Raw genomic sequence first — 18,270 nt, 5'->3', positions numbered from 1 at the left:
GTTTCCAACAGCTTCATAGAGAAGGTTGAATAATCTCACCTTCATTAGACTCTCTATTATAAATATAATTGTAAAGACCATGTGCATGCACACACTCACACATTTCTTTAATTCAGATTTGTATAGAACCCTTCATCAGCAGTAGCATGCTAGATATCATTCTAAGAGCCAAAGGTTGTTTTTTTTTTCTATTTAATTTTTGAGAGAACAGAGGAATGAGAAACCAATGAGTCAGTGGAGATGCCATTGTCATTTCAATCTCCATTATCCCCTTGAAACAAAATTAACATGTTTTCCAGAAAATGCTTAGCTAAGGAAAGGGCTCTCTCACAACCTGAAAATCAGAATGCACATATGTTATCTATAATGGAAACCCTGGGCTTCCCCTTCCCTGTGAGAGTAGATGCCAAGGAGGGATGTTGTTAAACTTACCCGCAAGCCAAAGTAGAGAAGGAAGAACACGTTGAAAGCCATGTCGATCTGCAATGTGAAATCTTTGTAGAAATTCTGGCAGGATTCTATTGGGCTATTAAACAGGAAGAAGAAAAAGCAAGAAGTAAATGAAAAACATCATCACATTTCCCACAACCCTGAGAAGTGGTAGTGAAAGGGGTAGAGGACAAAATGAAGGTTCATTAAATAAAACATTTGGTCTTTCTACCCCTCGTGATCATCAAGCAAGCATTGCCAAGGGGTTTCCATTCAACCAGTCAGTGTATCATTTTTATTTGCTTTGGGGGATTTTTTTTTTTTTGGTAAATTTATATCTACATGTTTATTTATTTATTTTTTATCATCATTCAACAGTTGAACTACGTATCTAAAGAGGAGATCATGCAGACATCTTGGAGGAAGGACAAGCAGGAGTGACCACCAAATTCCTTGATTTTATATTAACCCTTAAAGAACTGACTTCCTTATTTTAGAGGACAGATATGAAGGCTAAAAATCAGACCCTCACACCCTCCAACACAATGGAAATAGAGACCTTTTTTTTATCATTATTAAACATGGTGGCTGTGTTTTGGATCTTGGAGATGCCTAGTGAATTAATAGATAAAGAACCCAGGAGCATCTCAAGTAAAGCTGTGGTGGAGAAGATCCTGGTTAACTTTCCAGTGAGACCAAGTATAGACTTTCTGTGCAGCACTCTGATCTGGGGAAGGAAGCACTGCCCAACCGGGAAAAAGTCAAGAACATTAAACCCCATCATTGAAGCAGTACTCTAAGGGTTAATTTTCATTTATTTATTTATTTTTTTATTTTTGGCATGCAGGTTAATTGGCTTTGTGTGTGTGTGTCAAGCAGCCAATGCGCACCCCAGCACACTCTACTTGGCTCAAGAGTAGGCATTTCAAAAGGGTACGACTATACAAACTGGTACATGGCTTCTGTGTGCTTTCCCAGTGTGAAAACAGCCCCAAGGTCTGGGCTGGGTGGGAAGCAGGAAAGCCTCAGAAACGTCTTAAAGCTGTGAATGAAAATTCATAGTCTGCTGTTATCACTAAGCAAATGGGAACACCCAGGCCAGAACACAAAGAGGGTAAGGTGCGGGAAGGGAGAAGGAGTATAGGTGAAAAAAAATAATTTCCCCAGAGGGGAAGCCACATGGACCTCTTGCTCCAGAAGAGAGCTAGCTTGAGAAGATGAAGGATTTCCAAGGATCAGCACCTTGGAAATCCTTGTACGCAATACCAGTTAGTATAGTTGTACTTCTGTGAGGACGATGCTTGGCTGTTTAACAGGCAGGAGTCTGTGCAGTTGGAATGCGGACCCCCTTAGATCCCTGGGATGACAGTCTATGGGAATCACCAATCATGTGACATGCACTGGATTCCTCCATTCCTCATCTTGGTTACAAGTCAAACATGCCCTTTGCCATCTCCCAAACCACAAATATGTGGTACAACTTCCAGACAAGCATCAAGAGTCACCTACATGTGCATTTACAAACTAAGCGGACTGAACAAAAACAACACTGAACAGTTCCTTCACAAAGGAATTGACAACTGCCAGGCCTAGAGTTAATAAGGGACAATTCTGCAATTCTTGGGCTATTAGTGGTATTTTGTTTTGTTTCAAGAACAAAACCCACAAGGTGAACAGGTGTTAGACTTCCTAGCCATCATAGTTGCAATGATAAGAAATACATAAAGTTGACCAAAAATCCACTACAGATTCCAAGGGTTGACAGAACAGAGCATGTCTGTGCTTTGGAAGCTACTGGCAGGATGTGCTAGTGAAGAATAAATGGTGTGTGTGGGGTGTGTGTGTGTGTGTGTGAGAAGCAAGTGAGCAGGTATAGGGAAATCTGTACCAAATATTGCACTGATGTTTTCTTCTGTGCTAGCAGGGACTTGGTTCATGCATCAGAAATTTGTATTCATCCAAAATGATGTCCCCACAGTCAAGGGAACAAAGAAAAAGCTTTCATTCACAAGTATATCATGGATAACTCACTATTATGGCACCACTGTTGCCCTCACAATAATTCTTGGTGGCATCTTGGGGGAGTCTCGTGAGTTCCCTAGCTCCTATTCATTCCATGCCTCTGTGGTTAATTTGATGGTATCTTTGAAGTACATCTGGTTGGAAAAATATTTGATAGGCTGTGGTGGGGAGTGGAATAGTGGGTGGAGACATGACAGCTCAGTATCATTGAGGGTATTTTGGTTGAACATAAACAGAAATATTCAGAAAAAGCATGAGCAATCAGGCTGCAGCAACTGCTTTCTGTTGCTCCTGGCCTTCCTGGTCATTTCCATTGTTTCCTTCTATAATATTGCTCTTACCCAAAAGCAATAAAGAAAAGATTTAAAGCTAGAGGATACCATATTGGAAAACATACCTCAACAACACCCCTGATTTGCAGAAAACAATCTAAAAGCCATAACTGAACTTCACTCTAGTCCTTCTTTCAAAAAAATTAGTACTGATTTCATCATCATCTCATGATTATTCTACAGGTCCTAGACTTTGAGCTGAAACAATGAAAGAAGTAAATTTTGCAGCTCCTATGAGCCAATTCCTCTGGCTGAAACCAGGTAACATGAACACGCCCTGACAGATGAACAGGGGATAGCAAGCTGTGGGAACTCTCAGACCAAACAGAGACAGGTCCTGGGACCCAGTAGGACCACAGTGATCAGGGAGTATATTTTATATCCCTTTTTAGTTATTTCCTGCTTGCCTTGAGAGCCCCAGGAGAAGTAGCCTGCCTGGTTTTTTAAGTGGCAACAGAACTGTTCATCAGGGTCCCCTCTGAGATAAATCTTCCAAGTGCCTATAGTTATGAAATCACACAATCGGGGACCACAGAATGGAGACTCCAAAACTCCATTATTTCATTTATTCCAAATGGAAACAACCCATGGAGAAGTTCATGATCTTTTAAGAGAATACATCATCTAACAACCAAAGGGTGGCCAGCCGGGATTTATTTTTCTCCCCAAGAGACTTTATCATCATAATTAATATTCATTGCAGAAGGAGAATGAAATGCAATCTCCTCTTCCTCCTTTTGTAAAGAGAGTTTCCTTGCTAGATACACAGAAATTTCAAGAACTAGCAAAGAAATCGTGTTGTTACTTAAAACTACAAAAGAAAGTGACCCTGGGTCACACAGTTAAATTCATATTGACATTGTGATGATGCATACCTACACCAGAAAAGGCTTTAGGTGGGCATATGTTGCCAATAGGAAAAAAAAGTGGAGTTTTTAGAACAGAAAGAAAGATACTAGTTCTGACTCTGGTAGTAGAAAACAAGGTCACCCTAACTCATCCTTGATTAACCAATGATTTGATAATGAAAGGACCCACCAGACTTGGTAGCTGATGGGTTACTCACTTCTAGGCTTCAGAGGCAACAGGAGAACATAAAAAAATACTAGTCCAAGTCACCCCACCCCAACTCAGAGATTCTGATGAAGCTGGGTGGAAGCATGGCCTGAGTACCTAGTTTTTAAAGCTCTCTGTGTATGACACTAAAACCTAAAGCAAATTTAGTATTTTGACCAAGACTCTGGGGCTTGGTCAAAAGAATCTTATTGAAGAGCTGCTTCAAATGGGACATGTGCACAGTATAAGATACAGGCTGAAACCCAAGCTCCCATTTCCTTTTGGCCATCAAGTAAGTCTACCCTCTGCATGTAAAAGTCTCCACAGAAGAAAATGAGACTCACCCAATGAATCTCTGTCTCTTCATCTAATTAATTGTACAATCCCCAGTGCAGATCTTTGAGCAGGAAGATCCAACAGACAGATCTTCAAGAAAATTGACTTCAGAACTCATTTTTCCAAAGCACAAAGCAAGCAAGGGCTAACAGGTTTTCTTTCAAAGGGCTGAAAAGGCCAAGTACAAAATTTCACGGCTAACAATAGTTCCTTGGACACTTGTATCATCTCCAGGAAGGCAGTGTGGCTGGCCTTTCTCAACTCTCTACACTGTCCTCCCTCCTGCTCCTAAGGCCTGCTCTTCTACCTGCTGAGTCTGGTTACTCAACCCTGAGAAGCTATTTCTCCAGGACAAGTGGTTCTCAAGCTCTGCCATGCACTTGGGGGGACTTGTTAAAATTTGTGCCCTGCCCCCCATCAGAGTTTCTGATTTAGTAGGTCTGGGATGGGGGTCTAAGGATAAATGATGCCAATGCTGTTTATGTGTGGACCCCACTTTGAGAACCACAGTTCCCAAAGTATTTTCTCAAAACTTCCCACTAATTACAGGTGTCACTACTCAAGAAGATCCCCATTTAGACCCGAAGGGAGATGATTAAGAGTCTGAGCCCGCCCCCAGATAACCAGCTGCATAGCACTTAACTAATTGCTGAGATCAAGGGGTTGAGCAGATATTTTCAGTTTCAGATGTGAGCAAGGGGAAAAAAAATTAAAGAGATACAGGGAAGTAATTACAACGCCACCGAGCAAGCTTCACCAGTGGACATTCCAATTAACAATCAGAGAGAGCCTGCTGAGCACATTTGCAGTTTCAGATTAAAAGGAAAAATAGTGAAGTATAGATGGGGAGGGGTTATGGGAGCTCGTGGTTTATAAGGGATAAAGAAATGATAAGCAGCTTAGGAACACAAGGACAACAGACATTCGAGATGATTTACTAGGGAAGGGCCTGGCTGAGGAACAAAACAGCACTTTGTGAAATAATTTCCAGCATTTAAATTCTCCTCACTCTTGTGGCTGTTCCCTTTTTTAATTGAATAGGGCCCTCTCAATTCCCACCAGGATTATGGACCACCAGAGCTAGGGCCCAGGCACCACTGCAGACATAAATCAACTCAATACATTTAATGGTGCCAGTCTCTTCTTCTCGTCTCATCTCTGCAATGTGGCCAGATTAGTTTAATTAAAAGATGACATTTATCCAGCGTCATGGCTCCCTTCTGTCTCATACATCAACTGTAAGTCTGGCTGTGAAGAACCTCCAAAAGCCACCCTTACCCTACATCACCCCTTTTATTTTCCACTGTGCTTCTTTACAAATCCTTTGCTACCACGAGTTGGTGCCTTTGTTCCTTTATGAATGTGACCCACGTATTCCCAATTCTAAATCTATGCTTTTGCTGTGGCCTCTTCAAATACTCTTCTTTGTGTTCAAACCTCAGGCAGCCTTCAAGGCCCAACCCAAAGGCTCCACTCAGCAAATGATTTGTGCCCTTACTGATCTCTCTGGTCTCTGAATTTCTCTAGTTCAGAATTCTAAACTGCCTCATTCCATTCATAGTCAAGTCTTGTTTCGTTCAATATAATCATACCTGGCAATTGTATAGCATTTACACATACAATTGCATTTGGTCCTCAGACACGGAAAAATAATGCAATATGTCAAAATGCATTCACTGTCATGTATAATTAATTAGAACAAATTTTTTTAAATGGCAAAATAAAACATATTTTGTTAAAAATCTTCATTTAACAGACAGAAGGCTCAGATACCTACTCAAGATCAGGTAGTTAAGTGGTAGAGCCAGGATAGAGACCCAGCCGCCTTACCACCATACCACATTCACTTTCCAGATGGACTGCAGCATTCTTGGAGAGGAACAAGAAACATAAAACATGGTGGCTACTATGTACAGAGTCTCACATGAAGCTCATGTAAAATGAGGGACTGGGCAGAGGAGGTCAAATAACCCTAGAAAAATTCCATGCATTTGTGGAGCAATCTGGGAAAATTCAGAAGAAGCTGACCTATACAACTTGTATCTAACCTTTGTAAACACAATCATGTAGGACATGAATAACCCCCAGGAAGTCCTTGCTGAAACCTTGTGTGATGGTGGAATCATGAAGACTGATCCCATATGCTGAAGAATGTTCTCTGCTTATGTAGGAATAATTTCTAGTTATCCATCCACTTCAAGATGGATGACCCTTCAAGGGTTCCAATTTTCCCTCACTCTCTCTTATTCTAGGAGAACAAGAATGACCATGGTGACAGTTGAGAATATTTAAATCTTTTGAACACTCTGAATTATGGACTTAGACAATAAACTTTGCATTCCATTCCATCCAATCAAAATAAAAAGAAAAGATGACATCATATAGACACGGATTCTGTGGAACTTACCTAGAGTCAAGAGGGAGTAGATCTAACTGCTCTGAAGTCTTTCTAGCAAGGTCTCCATATACTGGATAAAGTAAATTGCCTCAGTTTTCTTGCCTACTGAATAGGACCCACAGTACCTAGCTATCCTGAGTATTATAAGACTGGTTTTAAAAGGGAGGCAAGTTTTTGCAATGCAAAGTGTAAATCACTGTTATTACTTATATCATTTTAGGTCTCAGAAAAATGTCTTGCAAGCTAATAATGATAACGGATTTAGTGTGAGTGACAAAATACTAATTAATCATTGAGGAAGAATCTTCATATAGAACCTTGTCTCCTAAACTGGCACCCCAGGACTGCTCAGGTCCTAAATGGAGTTGAAAGCTTTGAATCTTTCCTCAGTATCTGCATTTTAATTACCTTGTCAGATCTATGTACTTAAGAGTTTATCTTTCCAATACTGTTCTTTTAGTGTTTACATTGGGTGGGACGTATATTCAGTAAGTTGTGAAGTTTTTATCAGTTTTACCAAACAGAATCAAGCCTCTTCTGTTGACTAACATTATGACTTTATTACAAGCCATTTTGAGATATTGCCTTCTAAGCCACTATCCATGATAGGTGGGACTGTGTTCAATGATTAATCAATATTAAAGATAATTATATCAAAATGGGCTTATTGTTTAGTCTTAAAACACTTTTCTTAGACATGGAAATGGCTCTAATTGAATAGAAAACACTTTCTGTTACTCTATAGTATTGATCTATCATGATCCCAAGCCTACTGTTTAAATGGCTTTGTTGGGAAGTCCTCAGTTATAGTGTTTATCAATAAGTCTATTAATCTTTATAACAGCAGCTTCTGATTATGGCCTGCACTCAAATGATGAGATGTGATCCAACAGCCATATGCATACGCATCATTAAAACTGTTTTGAAATGACCTGGAGCCTATGAAGAGATGGTATAGAAACTCTTAAGACTCTTCAGAATTCAATGTGCTCTGTAATCTTGAGCTCTGTATAATGTGGAGAACCCTGGAATACGGATAGCAGTAGACTTCAGAAGAGTTGTGTGGCGTGGGTTGTCTACCTTAGTAATTAGTCCTAAGAATGAAGCATTCTTCTAGGAGACAAAGAAAATGACAGAGATTGCTAATGGAGAGAACAAAACATGTCAGTTCCTTACACATTGGTTTTCTCAATGAAGCACACAGATGATTTGTTTTCACAAAACTCAGGTGGTGAGATCCCTGTCACTTTATTATGGAGATTTTCCAAATTTTCTTTCAAGAAGATTTCAATGTCTTATCTGTAGTTTGATCCCCTTTCTTGTCTCGATTATATATCTTTTTTACCTACCTAAATGCACCTAAAAAAGCAGAATGTGGGCATTACAAGTCAAACTCAGAAGTCAGCAGTTGGAGAGTTTTGGAGTTCGATGGATGAATTAAAATCCCAGCTCTAAAGCTTAGTACTTACATTATCTTGGGCAAATAATTTGACCTCTCCAAGCATTGGTTTTCTCATCTATAAACTGGGGATAAGGATATAAATTTAAAAGACTGCTATAAGAATGAGATCAGATGACTGAGCATTCAATAAACGACAGCTGGTTTTAAAACTAAGGTGGTAACAATAGAGATAACAGTTTGTAGAAAATGCCCCCAAAAGGCAATGATCCAAATGAATTGAAATTGATAGAATCAATTATTTCTGTAGTTTATTTTTCCACTTATCTGCCTTATTGTATTCTTATCAGGTATCCCAGTGTAATTCAAATACCCAACGGGATGTATAATAAGCTCTTGTTTGGAGATTTCACTAACATCTATATGATTCTATGTACTAGAGTATTAGTTTTAGATAATACTGAAGAAGAAACACAAGGAAAATTATATTTCCATTGAAGGCAGCCACACAGTGTCATAAATGCTAAATAATTAACTAAGATTTCTTGACAGAGAAAACCATGAGTCATTTTAATGAGTGGCCATAGGAGCTAGAGCATTTTTCTCCCAGGTCTTTAGGGAGGAAACAGCTTCATTTGCCTCACTGGCTTAATGTGGATCTGGAGGAGAGGCAAAGGGATGAACCAGTCATACATCTTCTAACTATCCCTTCCAATTCTACTTCCATAATTTGTATTTCTTCACTGTCGGAATCTTGGAATGATGTCCAAGACAACCTACCCACTAATGCTTATTTTCTCTAGCTTGTCTACAGACTACAATTATTTCAATCACAGTTGTTACCAGTGTAGAATTAGTGTTCATTTTTGCCAGCAACTTTTATGTAATAAATCAGTTAAGCTATTACATAAAATAGAGTCTTGCCAAACAAGTGCTGCTTGATGTAGTTTTCACTAAATTGTTGGAGGAATCACAATCGATTGTCTTTACCCATTTCCCTACCTCCACTGATTCTCGCCACTTTCTCTTTAGTAAACTCTTTTAGCTAGTAGGAAGAAGGGATGGAGTAGATGGTTCAAATAGTACTAAATGCATATGCACTCAGAAACAGATGGAAAGTTCTTTAAGGGTGGGGTCAGGGAGTCATGTATAGGTATGGGCTGTACATGTGGGTAGGTACACACACATAATCACACATGCCCATGGTCCTGAAACACAAGGCTACGCTTTTGATCCAATCCAATCCCATCCTGGGTCCATCCACAAAATGGGTCAGCCTGAGTGAGGTGACTAGAGATGGGGAAAAGAGAGGACAGAGAAGGGGTCTCAAGACCTGTGGACCCAGGCACAAAGCCTGGCATCTGGTGAGGGTTTGCCCTGATATCGAGAGCTACACACCTCTAGCCTGTAAAAGCTTAGACCTAGGCCACAACAGAAGGTTCACCCAACCCCTACCTTCTGCCTTTGCTGGCTTTTTTCTGGATACTAAACATTGTCACACATGTGTTAAGAGGCTCATAGACAATCATCTCTAACCAGTAATAACCAACAGTGAGCACTTAGACATTGGGGGGCAAGGGCTCAGTATCTCCCTTTGTGAAGGATATAGCCTGGCACAGCTTCAAGGAACCTGGGCATTCAGGCTTCTCAAATAATTTGTCATCGTGGCTTGAGAATGACAGAGGCTCCTAAGGAAAAGCATAAGCCCTCTACTTGCCAGAGGCTGGCTGTCAGGGCCAGGTAGAGCAGGAGGGTACAGTTCTCACCATATAAAGGCTTTCAAGACCCTGTGGGACTTTCTTCAAGCTATTTTTGGATACAGGTATCAAAATTCTTCTGTCTGAGCTTTTGTCTCCATCTGTTTGTCTCAGACTCCGAGTGTTTCCTGGTCATTTCATTAGCTATGTCCTCTGTTCCCTGCCCTTGTCCTCCTCCCTGCCCTGGACATACTCCTGATACACTTAGACAGCCTGACCTTGGCTTTACCACCTTGCTTCTGGTCTAATGCAAGGACTCAGAGTGGGGAAGTGAAAATTACCAACTGCACAAGCCAATCTAGCATGTTCAGGGTCCCAGACTGGCAAGTCTAAACAGACAGGGGCCGAATGAGACAGATTCCTTTCCATTCTCCTCTGTGGACTCCAACCTTCAGCCCAAAGCCTACAAGACTTATAGCAATTGTAACCTGATACACCTCCATCACATCTACACTGGAAAAGTCTGTCCAAGGTCTATATTAACAGTCCTGCTGGGGAAGACCTGCCTGGTATTGACTTAAGGAAGCCCGAGAGCATCCAGAAAAGAAAACAGTTATGTAAAGAAAGAGTTGTTCCATTTATCTGCTGCTTCACTTTGAAGAATACAAAACAATGCCACATAACATATATATTCAGCACGAGGACACCGGCGTGTTCAAATTCACATGTTAATTCATATGGGATATGTGATGTTGATAGAAAATCATGCTCGCTTTGTTTCTGACATCCTTAGTTTGGTGTGTTTGGTGGGTTGTTGTTTTTGAGAACTTTGTAAAAGAAGACACAGGGAAAGATCTGGCACAAATCTGAAATTCAACCTAGAAAACAATTATACCTCCATTGCACAAGGAAACAAAATAGCTTGTCTTAGCTCCATCTTTGGCTGACAGCTAAGGCATGATCGTTTTGTAAGTATTCCTATTTAGGAGTTTTTTGGAGAGAGCAGCAGCCTCACAGCCAAAAAGCAGATTCTGAGATGCTGCTGATTGCTAGTCATGAGTATGCTGAGGATGGGGCGGGAGTCATTTCTTAGGAATGTCATAAAGCAACCTGGGCATCGGAGACCAGCCCCACCACAGGAATCAGTCATGGTAAGTAGTCGAAAACCAGCTGCCCTTGTGTGGGGAAAATGGCATGGCTCATTAAGCCCTATGGTTAGACAATCATATCTTCAAATGTACCTTCTTCTAATTTATTTCTTTCCTGCTTCATAAAAATAACTTTAAGCTCCTGGAAAATTTATTTTCCTTCCTTTTTTCTTTCTTTCTTCTTTCTTTCTTTCTTTTTTGGTGTGTGTGTGTGTGTGTGTGTGTACGTTTCTGATTAGTATGGAAACCATTTATTTATCAAATGTCATTGTGTCCCTCTCATGCCCCCCAAATAACAACTCTTTCCACCACATCACTGGTGTCTATTTAACTTTTGAATTCAAATTTAGAAAGGAATAATATTGTGAATTACATGCTCACTGGGGCGAAGTTTCTTTTCCTAGCTTTCTCCTGCAGTTCCTCTTTGATTCTATTGCCATATCTTTGATTCTTCTCCAGGGTTGTTTTCCCCATCGCTGAAAAACATCTCTGTGAGGGACCTAGGACACCCCTAGGGAGCTGATTTCTTAGGGTTTTCTCCTTGGTCTCTGTGAATGGATCCACTTATCCTCACTCTCTGGGCTTAAGCAATCCTTTCACTGTATCAGCAAGTGCTGAGATTTTTTCTGAGAAATAGGAATGTGTCTCTTTTCTGAAGAACCTCACAAAGAGAATCAGAAGTTTCCTTCACCAAGCTCCCAGTGAAAGCTCTCTGCTAGAGCAAGGGTATTTCAACACACAGGTCAGAATCACCCGCCTGCAGAGGTCTGGGCTATAATTTCATCCAAACTTGTTGCAGAAATGATCCCACTCAAAGAACCTCTTTACTGGTTACTGAAAAAAAAAACATGTTAGGAAATTCTAAGCAGAACCTACTTCAATAGCATGTGTTTAATGGAATAGGGGGAAAGAGTGTAGGAAGAGTTCAAAGTTACCAAGCCCTCCAGATATGAGGAAATCACAATTCATATAGAAAAAATAAGGCAACTTCTGCTTTGTTTTACTCTGAATGCTTAAGGGTAAAATTGTAGTCTAAGGGCCTCTGACAAGGTAGTGCCATCAGGAATCCTCATTCTCACTCCAGGATTATTGGAGCTAGATAATGCCCCATCTCCCTTTTTGTCTCAATTTACTGTCAATAACAAAAAAGTCCAGCGAGAAAACAGAAACTGACAATTACTTTTATAAAGGTCCATTATGAGAACACAAGGAAGAAAGAAAAAACCATACATATATTAAAGAGGAAAGCACTCTTAAAGAAAGTCATTAATCATGAAAAGTACAAAAAAAGAAAGTACATACATATATATTTCACCAAGCAGGGGAAATGATTGGAATTAACGAATCAATAATGCTGAAGGCAGTGCAACATGCTTCAATGAATAGAATATTCCTTTATAGTACGACCATTGTAGGTTTGTAAAGTTGAATTGATGGCGTTCCTAAACACAATAAATGATGAGAAAGGCAAATGATTGTATTTTATGGGGCATTTATCTTAAGAGGTATTTTTTAAAAGTCTGTATGTTTATTATATCTGAGCAAAATCAAACTAGGCAACATTGTTCAGAAAGATATAAAAAGGTTTTGGGATGCTGGTCACTTCTAGCACATCCACGTAGAGTTGGGAATGCACAAGACTGATCGTCAGGGAAGTTGCTACTTGGAGAACTACCCTAGCTTCTAAATTCCTTGTCAATAGCCATTCCTAAGCACTAGCCTGACAATAGATTTATTTCTGTCTTTCCCAATGTTCTAGGCTTGAATTTCAAGGGACAGAGTGACTATTCAGGAAGATCAGCAAATGGGTCCACAAGGATGTCCGAGGAGAACCCTACAGTCCAGTGCTTCAGTGTATTGGAATGCTCGCCGCTTTGATTCCATGCATACGGTCCAGTGCTTACTACATTCAGGGCCACGGGGGAAGCAGGTCACATGCATGGGCAGTGCAAGGAAAGAGTCTGGTTAACCTGGAGGTGATAACCAAAAGGGTGAGGTTGCATCATGCAATGAAATCACAGCTTGGCCTTAGCTGCCATGCAGAGAAGACCTACATCAAAGAGTCTGCGGTGCGGCTCCTGGGTAAGAGTCGATATGAGAGAGGTGAGTTACTTCAGCAATGAAAGACACGGGCAGAAACATGTTCAAACCACTATAAACAGAACACCAGAACACCGTACAGAGCACTGGCATCACATGCGCCAAAGAGGCAGCTTTGGGGACAGGAAGGGAGAGACAGGGAAGGGCGGGGAGGATAGAACTGGTCGTTACTCTGATGAGATGGTTTCCCTGGCCATTCTTTCATATGCATTTATTTTTATATTTATAGTGTATTTTGCTTCAACAAATAACCTCATGAGAGTCTTTAACATCAACCATAATTGTTAAGATGTTTTGAAAATTCAGGAGGAGCAAAGCATCGGTTACATAAAGATACACACCATGGTTTCCTGTAGTGACAGTCATTACAGAAGCAGTGCTGAGGCTGGTCAGATAAATAAGAAAAAGTTAAGTACCAACATCCTTAACACTTTGGTTTACAGAGCTCATGAGGACTCTTGGGGATGGCATGATGTTGAAGGGACCCAATGGTCACAGAAGCCCAGGTGATGCAAGGTAGTTTACTCTAGACAGCGGCACTCCCAGAAGCCACTTCTGACCTTGAATTTAAACCCACTCCCATGTGAAACCATCTTCTCTTGTCTCCATATTCATGACAGGTCAAATAGCAAGTTCACCCCATGCACACTGACCATTCACTGGACCTTAAATACAAGTGAGATTCCCAAATGTGTTTATTTTTAAACAAAGTTAAATCAATTTAAAATTGATTGATCAACCAAAAAATAAAATAAAAACATAAGATTCTACTTAAAAGAATAATACCACTGATTCAGCAGGGCCTTCAAGCTCCCCTCTGATGTCAAGGTGTCCTTAGATATCAGTGAAGTACTTCCCTATAAACTGCCTGTTTTCTTTTTTTCCTGTACCTTCTCCCCTGTGTGATGTCAGAAACTTTGAATGCAACTCAGAGAATGGTGTGATCTAACCTTAACTTGCAACGCCTTCCCCCTGGTTCGGACTGTAAATAGTGGAGGCAAAACCGAGCCTCATGTATATCAATTACTCCTAAAATGTTCTCCTGGAGTTCAGCCTTCCCATTCCCTGTACAAAAGATGGCAGCCTCCATAGGGAATTTGGGCCCAGTGTGAACAAGCAATGCACCCTCATCTCAACCTTTTACACTCGACCCTAACACCTGCCAGGACATGAGCACCACAGGACATGCAGACAACATGGGTAGACATGAAGCAGGATTCCTCCCGGCTCCACCTCCCCGACTCCTCAACATGCAGTTGTGCCCACTCGATCAATTTCTTCCCTCTTATGGATTAAAATCTTAGACTTAAGTTGAGTAACATATTTTCATAAGGAATATAGATGTGAATATAAATATACTTTTATACTATATGAATATGCTATACTGGGCTGAGGGTACAGCACTTGCCTAGCATGTGTGAGGTCCTGGGTTCAATCCCCATAATACCCACCCACCCCCCCAAAAAAAGAGAGAGAAAAAAATACAAATAAGCTGTATTATTATGTGTTCAACAAATAGCTCCAAAATTCTACTTCAGTGACAAGTACTGTATTAATTTGAGGGATATAAAATTCAATAAAACATAGTTCCTGCTCTTGAGCAGTTTATCATTTAGCAGAGGAATCTACCCAGATTTTAATTCTGGCAGCATATATGTAAGAGTGGTTTCTTCAAAATTCAACTGACTACATGTGTGACCTCAGGCAATTTCCTTGATCTCTTTGGACTTCAATCTTCTCATCTACCCAATGCAAATAATACCCATATCCACAGTTGTCTAAAGAAATAAATGAGTTAGTGTTAGCTGCTTTGTTAGTGGTCAGCACATGGTAAATGGTATGCCAATGACAGCCACAATGACCATGAATACTCAAATCCAGGTAACAAACAGAGGGCTCTGGAAGCAGATGATGGCCTCTGCCTAATTTCTGAGTTGTTCTGAGTGATGAGTGGACACTGATCAGGGAGCAGGTAGGATAAGGAATTGAAGCACAGGGGCAATCGTGGGCAGACACATGAAGGCACAAGAGGACACATTCTGGGAATGGAGGGACGCTTTATAGGACTACAGCCTAGGAGACTGCAGACTTGGCAAGAAATGAGGCCAGACAGGAGATAGTGAAGCATCTGTGGGCCTCGGCAGCATGCCTGGTCTTTATCCAACAGGAAGCAGGGAGATGACAAAGTTTAAATGCAGGGAAATAATGCCATTATCCTTGTTAACAATAGAGAGTTAACTCTGGGAACAAAGTGGAGAAGGAACTGGAGGCAGGAGACTGCAGAGGCCAAGAGATCAGTCAATCAAATTAAGTCCCCAAAGGGTGGTGGGAATAGCTTATGCAATACTAAGATGAAAACTCTTGTTGTCACATTACAATTAAAATTTCCTAATATCCTGGAAAATGTCCTTAAGGGTCTGATGCTATCAGGAGTTCTTTAGGGACAGGGGATGAGACTCACAATATCACTGAAGTAGCTACTTAAAAGCCAGGGTTGGCCTTCTGTGTCTTTTGTAGGAATCTTTAAGTCACAAAGAAATTAGAGCACATGGCTCTTATCTTTTAAAGGTATCCACACTATTACTACTACTTGGAGTAATAGTTACTCTCAATGACACTAAGAACCCATATAAAGTAGAAATGTTTTCAGCACCTTGAACAAGCACTGGTACATACTAGCCACATGCCAATGATTGATTGCAGACAAACTATGTGTGCTCACACTTATGCATATAGTAGAACTATTGCTAGCATTTTCTCCACCTCCATGGCTTACTGAGAGCACAAAGCCATCAGACTCAACTAATTTTAAATGTTTTTAAATTTCAAAGTTTGTCCAACCCTGTGCACAGTGAGGTTTGAGGAGCAGATGGGCTTGCTTTCCTTCATAGAATTCTGTCCTTTCCGGTTTAGATATCTCAGTTTTCAGAGAGCTGCCTGAGGTAGAAATTCTGGGGGAGGGAGAGGCTTTCCTTTGGTCGGAATCAAAAGAAAAAGTGGGAAGATGCCATTTTCTGTGACTGTTCTTTCCCTTTAAAAAATGACCAGGTATGCTCAACGCCCACTTGGCTCTGCTCTCAAGTGTAAGCACGGTGGGGTCTCATCACCCTCAGGACATAAAGCAGAAGCAGCAAAGTGCCCTTCATCTATTGCAGTGAGCACATGATCACAGTGCTTTGGTGGATTTCCTTTATTCCAAGTTCATTCTGCTTTGTGGTTCCCATGAAGCCTGGACAAGAGTAAAACGCCATTGGGGGGAACAGAAGCTCTCTGCGCACCCATGAACGAAGGAAAAAATGGGACACTCTGAATTCGCAGTAGGAACATGGATGAGATCACCTTGCTGCTCAGCAGACACTTGGAGGAAATGCTCAGGGCAGGGACTGCTCAGCAGGAAGGGATGTTACTGAAACCTGGCCAATTTTTGAGGACAGTGTAAAAAGCACTTAACTAAAGCTGAAAAGAAAAGATCCAATCCAGGTGCCATCACCTCTGAAGAACGGAGGAAGGGGTAAATCTGCCTGGGTCTGAAAGAGTATGAATTACTATTAGCTACCTGCTACCTCTCCCTTCCTTTCCCAATAGGATAGAAAGATGAAGAACCAACCAAAGCAGCTTTACCCTTACTGCTGTCCCCTATGTCAACACACAGAGAGCTCCAAACAGGTAACAGTACCAAGTAGCATCAGCACCTCGTCACCTTCCCCAGGTTATCCTCCTGGAACTCGTGGCATAGAAACCAACTGGGGAACAGCAAGGGCCAGCAGCTCCTGTCCAGATGGCCCAGTATCTTTTCCAGCAACTCATCCATACAAACAGGTGGAACCACCACCCTCTCCTGCTAATGAGCAGCAAGGACCTCTGCACCTCCATACCTGTGCATTCCTGAGGGATTTTAATGAATGCAAGATCAAAGCTGGGAATACCCTTTTAGTAGAAAGCAGGTTTATATAGGATTAACAGAAAAGACCAAGGTTCAAGGAGGCTTTTATAGGCAGGGAGAAATAAAGAAACAAAACAGGTGATTTTTTTTTTAAACTCACAATCTTATGTTTAAAAGTAGGCAGCTGAGTAATAATTGTTTTCTAGTGGATTTTAAACCTCAATCTGTCATTTTTGAAATCAGGACCATTTTAAAATGTGATTTTATAAAATGTTTTTTTTTTAAAGTTGTTTACTTCTGTTTTTAAAATTCAGTTTCTCACCAGAGAGTTACTTTGTGCTACTAGAAGAATTCTGTATGCTGACTCTAGAGGTAATAAAACAAATCAACAAGGCATAAAATGTCACTATACGGCTAAAATAATACTCACAAAACTGGCAAAACCCAAAAGATGTCTGTATCTGAAGTACCAGTATGTGTCCACATAAACTTCCTGCTTCAACAACATACTACAGCAACATAACTCAGTATTATGTGTGTGTGTGTGGGGGGGGGGGTTAGGGGACAGGGCACCCCCAAACACACTGGACTCTTTATGCAATTTCTTGTGACTCTTAAACTATTGCAGAATAAAGTTATGATTGAAACATCAGTTATTCATCTGTTTTGTTTTACCACATTCAGAAGCCAGGGTAGTGGTCTATGTATGGTGATAGGATCCTCAAAAACCTGCAACTGATTTTTTTTCAAATTTCAAAAATTTTATTTTTAAATTTTTATTTCAATGTCTCTTATTTAAAGTTTTAATATTACAGAACTTCAGCTATCATAATCAAGGTATGAAATGAGGATCAGATTTGGGGACTAACAAACCGAATTATCAACAAATAATAATTACATATCTTCACAAGGTAAAATGTGATGTTTTGTTACATTTATCCATTTTGGAATGATTAAATTAGATTAATTAAAATATCCATCACCTCAAATTTTTATCATTTCTTTATGGTGAGAATATTTAAAATCCTTTTTTTAGCTATTTTGAAATATATAATTATTTACTATAGTTACCTATAGAATACAAGAGATCACAATAACTTCTTCTTCCTAACTGAAACTTGCACCCTTTGACCAACTTCACCTCTTTGCCAACCAAATCCTCCCCACCCCCTGGGTAGGCCCAAATCCATCCAGTCACCAGCAGACACCCATTGGAGCTCAGGCTCAGCCCAGGACAGACTGCAAACTGATTTCTTTAAAAAGCATATATTTGGCACCTGTTATATGTGCAGTACTGCTTTCAATTCCAAAAGATACAAGAGAGGTATAAGAAACAATAGAGGGCTGGGGATGTGGCTCAAGCAGTAGCGCGCTCGTCTGGCATATATGCGGCCCGGGTTCGATCCTCAGCACCACATACAAACAAAGATGTTGTGTCCGCCAAATACTAAAAAAATAAATAAATAAATA

The 18,270-nt window shown here is 40.5% G+C and overlaps 1 protein-coding gene across 17 annotated transcripts in view; it reads right to left on the bottom strand.

Moving 5' to 3' along the window:
* The window catches only part of Kcnma1 (potassium calcium-activated channel subfamily M alpha 1), a 715,498-nt gene that overhangs the window by 296,576 nt on the left and 400,652 nt on the right, over positions 1-18,270 (bottom strand). For all 17 annotated transcript variants that reach the window (XM_058577957.1, XM_058577958.1, XM_058577961.1 and 14 more), the window contains exon 4: positions 433-526. In XM_058577957.1, the coding sequence (XP_058433940.1) occupies positions 433-526 (94 nt within the window). The remainder of the gene's footprint in view (positions 1-432; positions 527-18,270) is intronic.

This window comes from Marmota monax, unplaced genomic scaffold, assembly GCF_021218885.2.
Source record: "Marmota monax isolate L192 unplaced genomic scaffold, Marmota_monax_Labrador192_F-V1.1 WCK01_AAM20220418_F8-fsc00019, whole genome shotgun sequence".
In the NCBI taxonomy this organism is placed as follows: Eukaryota; Metazoa; Chordata; class Mammalia; order Rodentia; family Sciuridae; genus Marmota; species Marmota monax.
The sequence above is the reverse complement of the archived record's forward strand: the minus strand, read 5'-3'. Positions and strand labels throughout refer to the sequence as shown.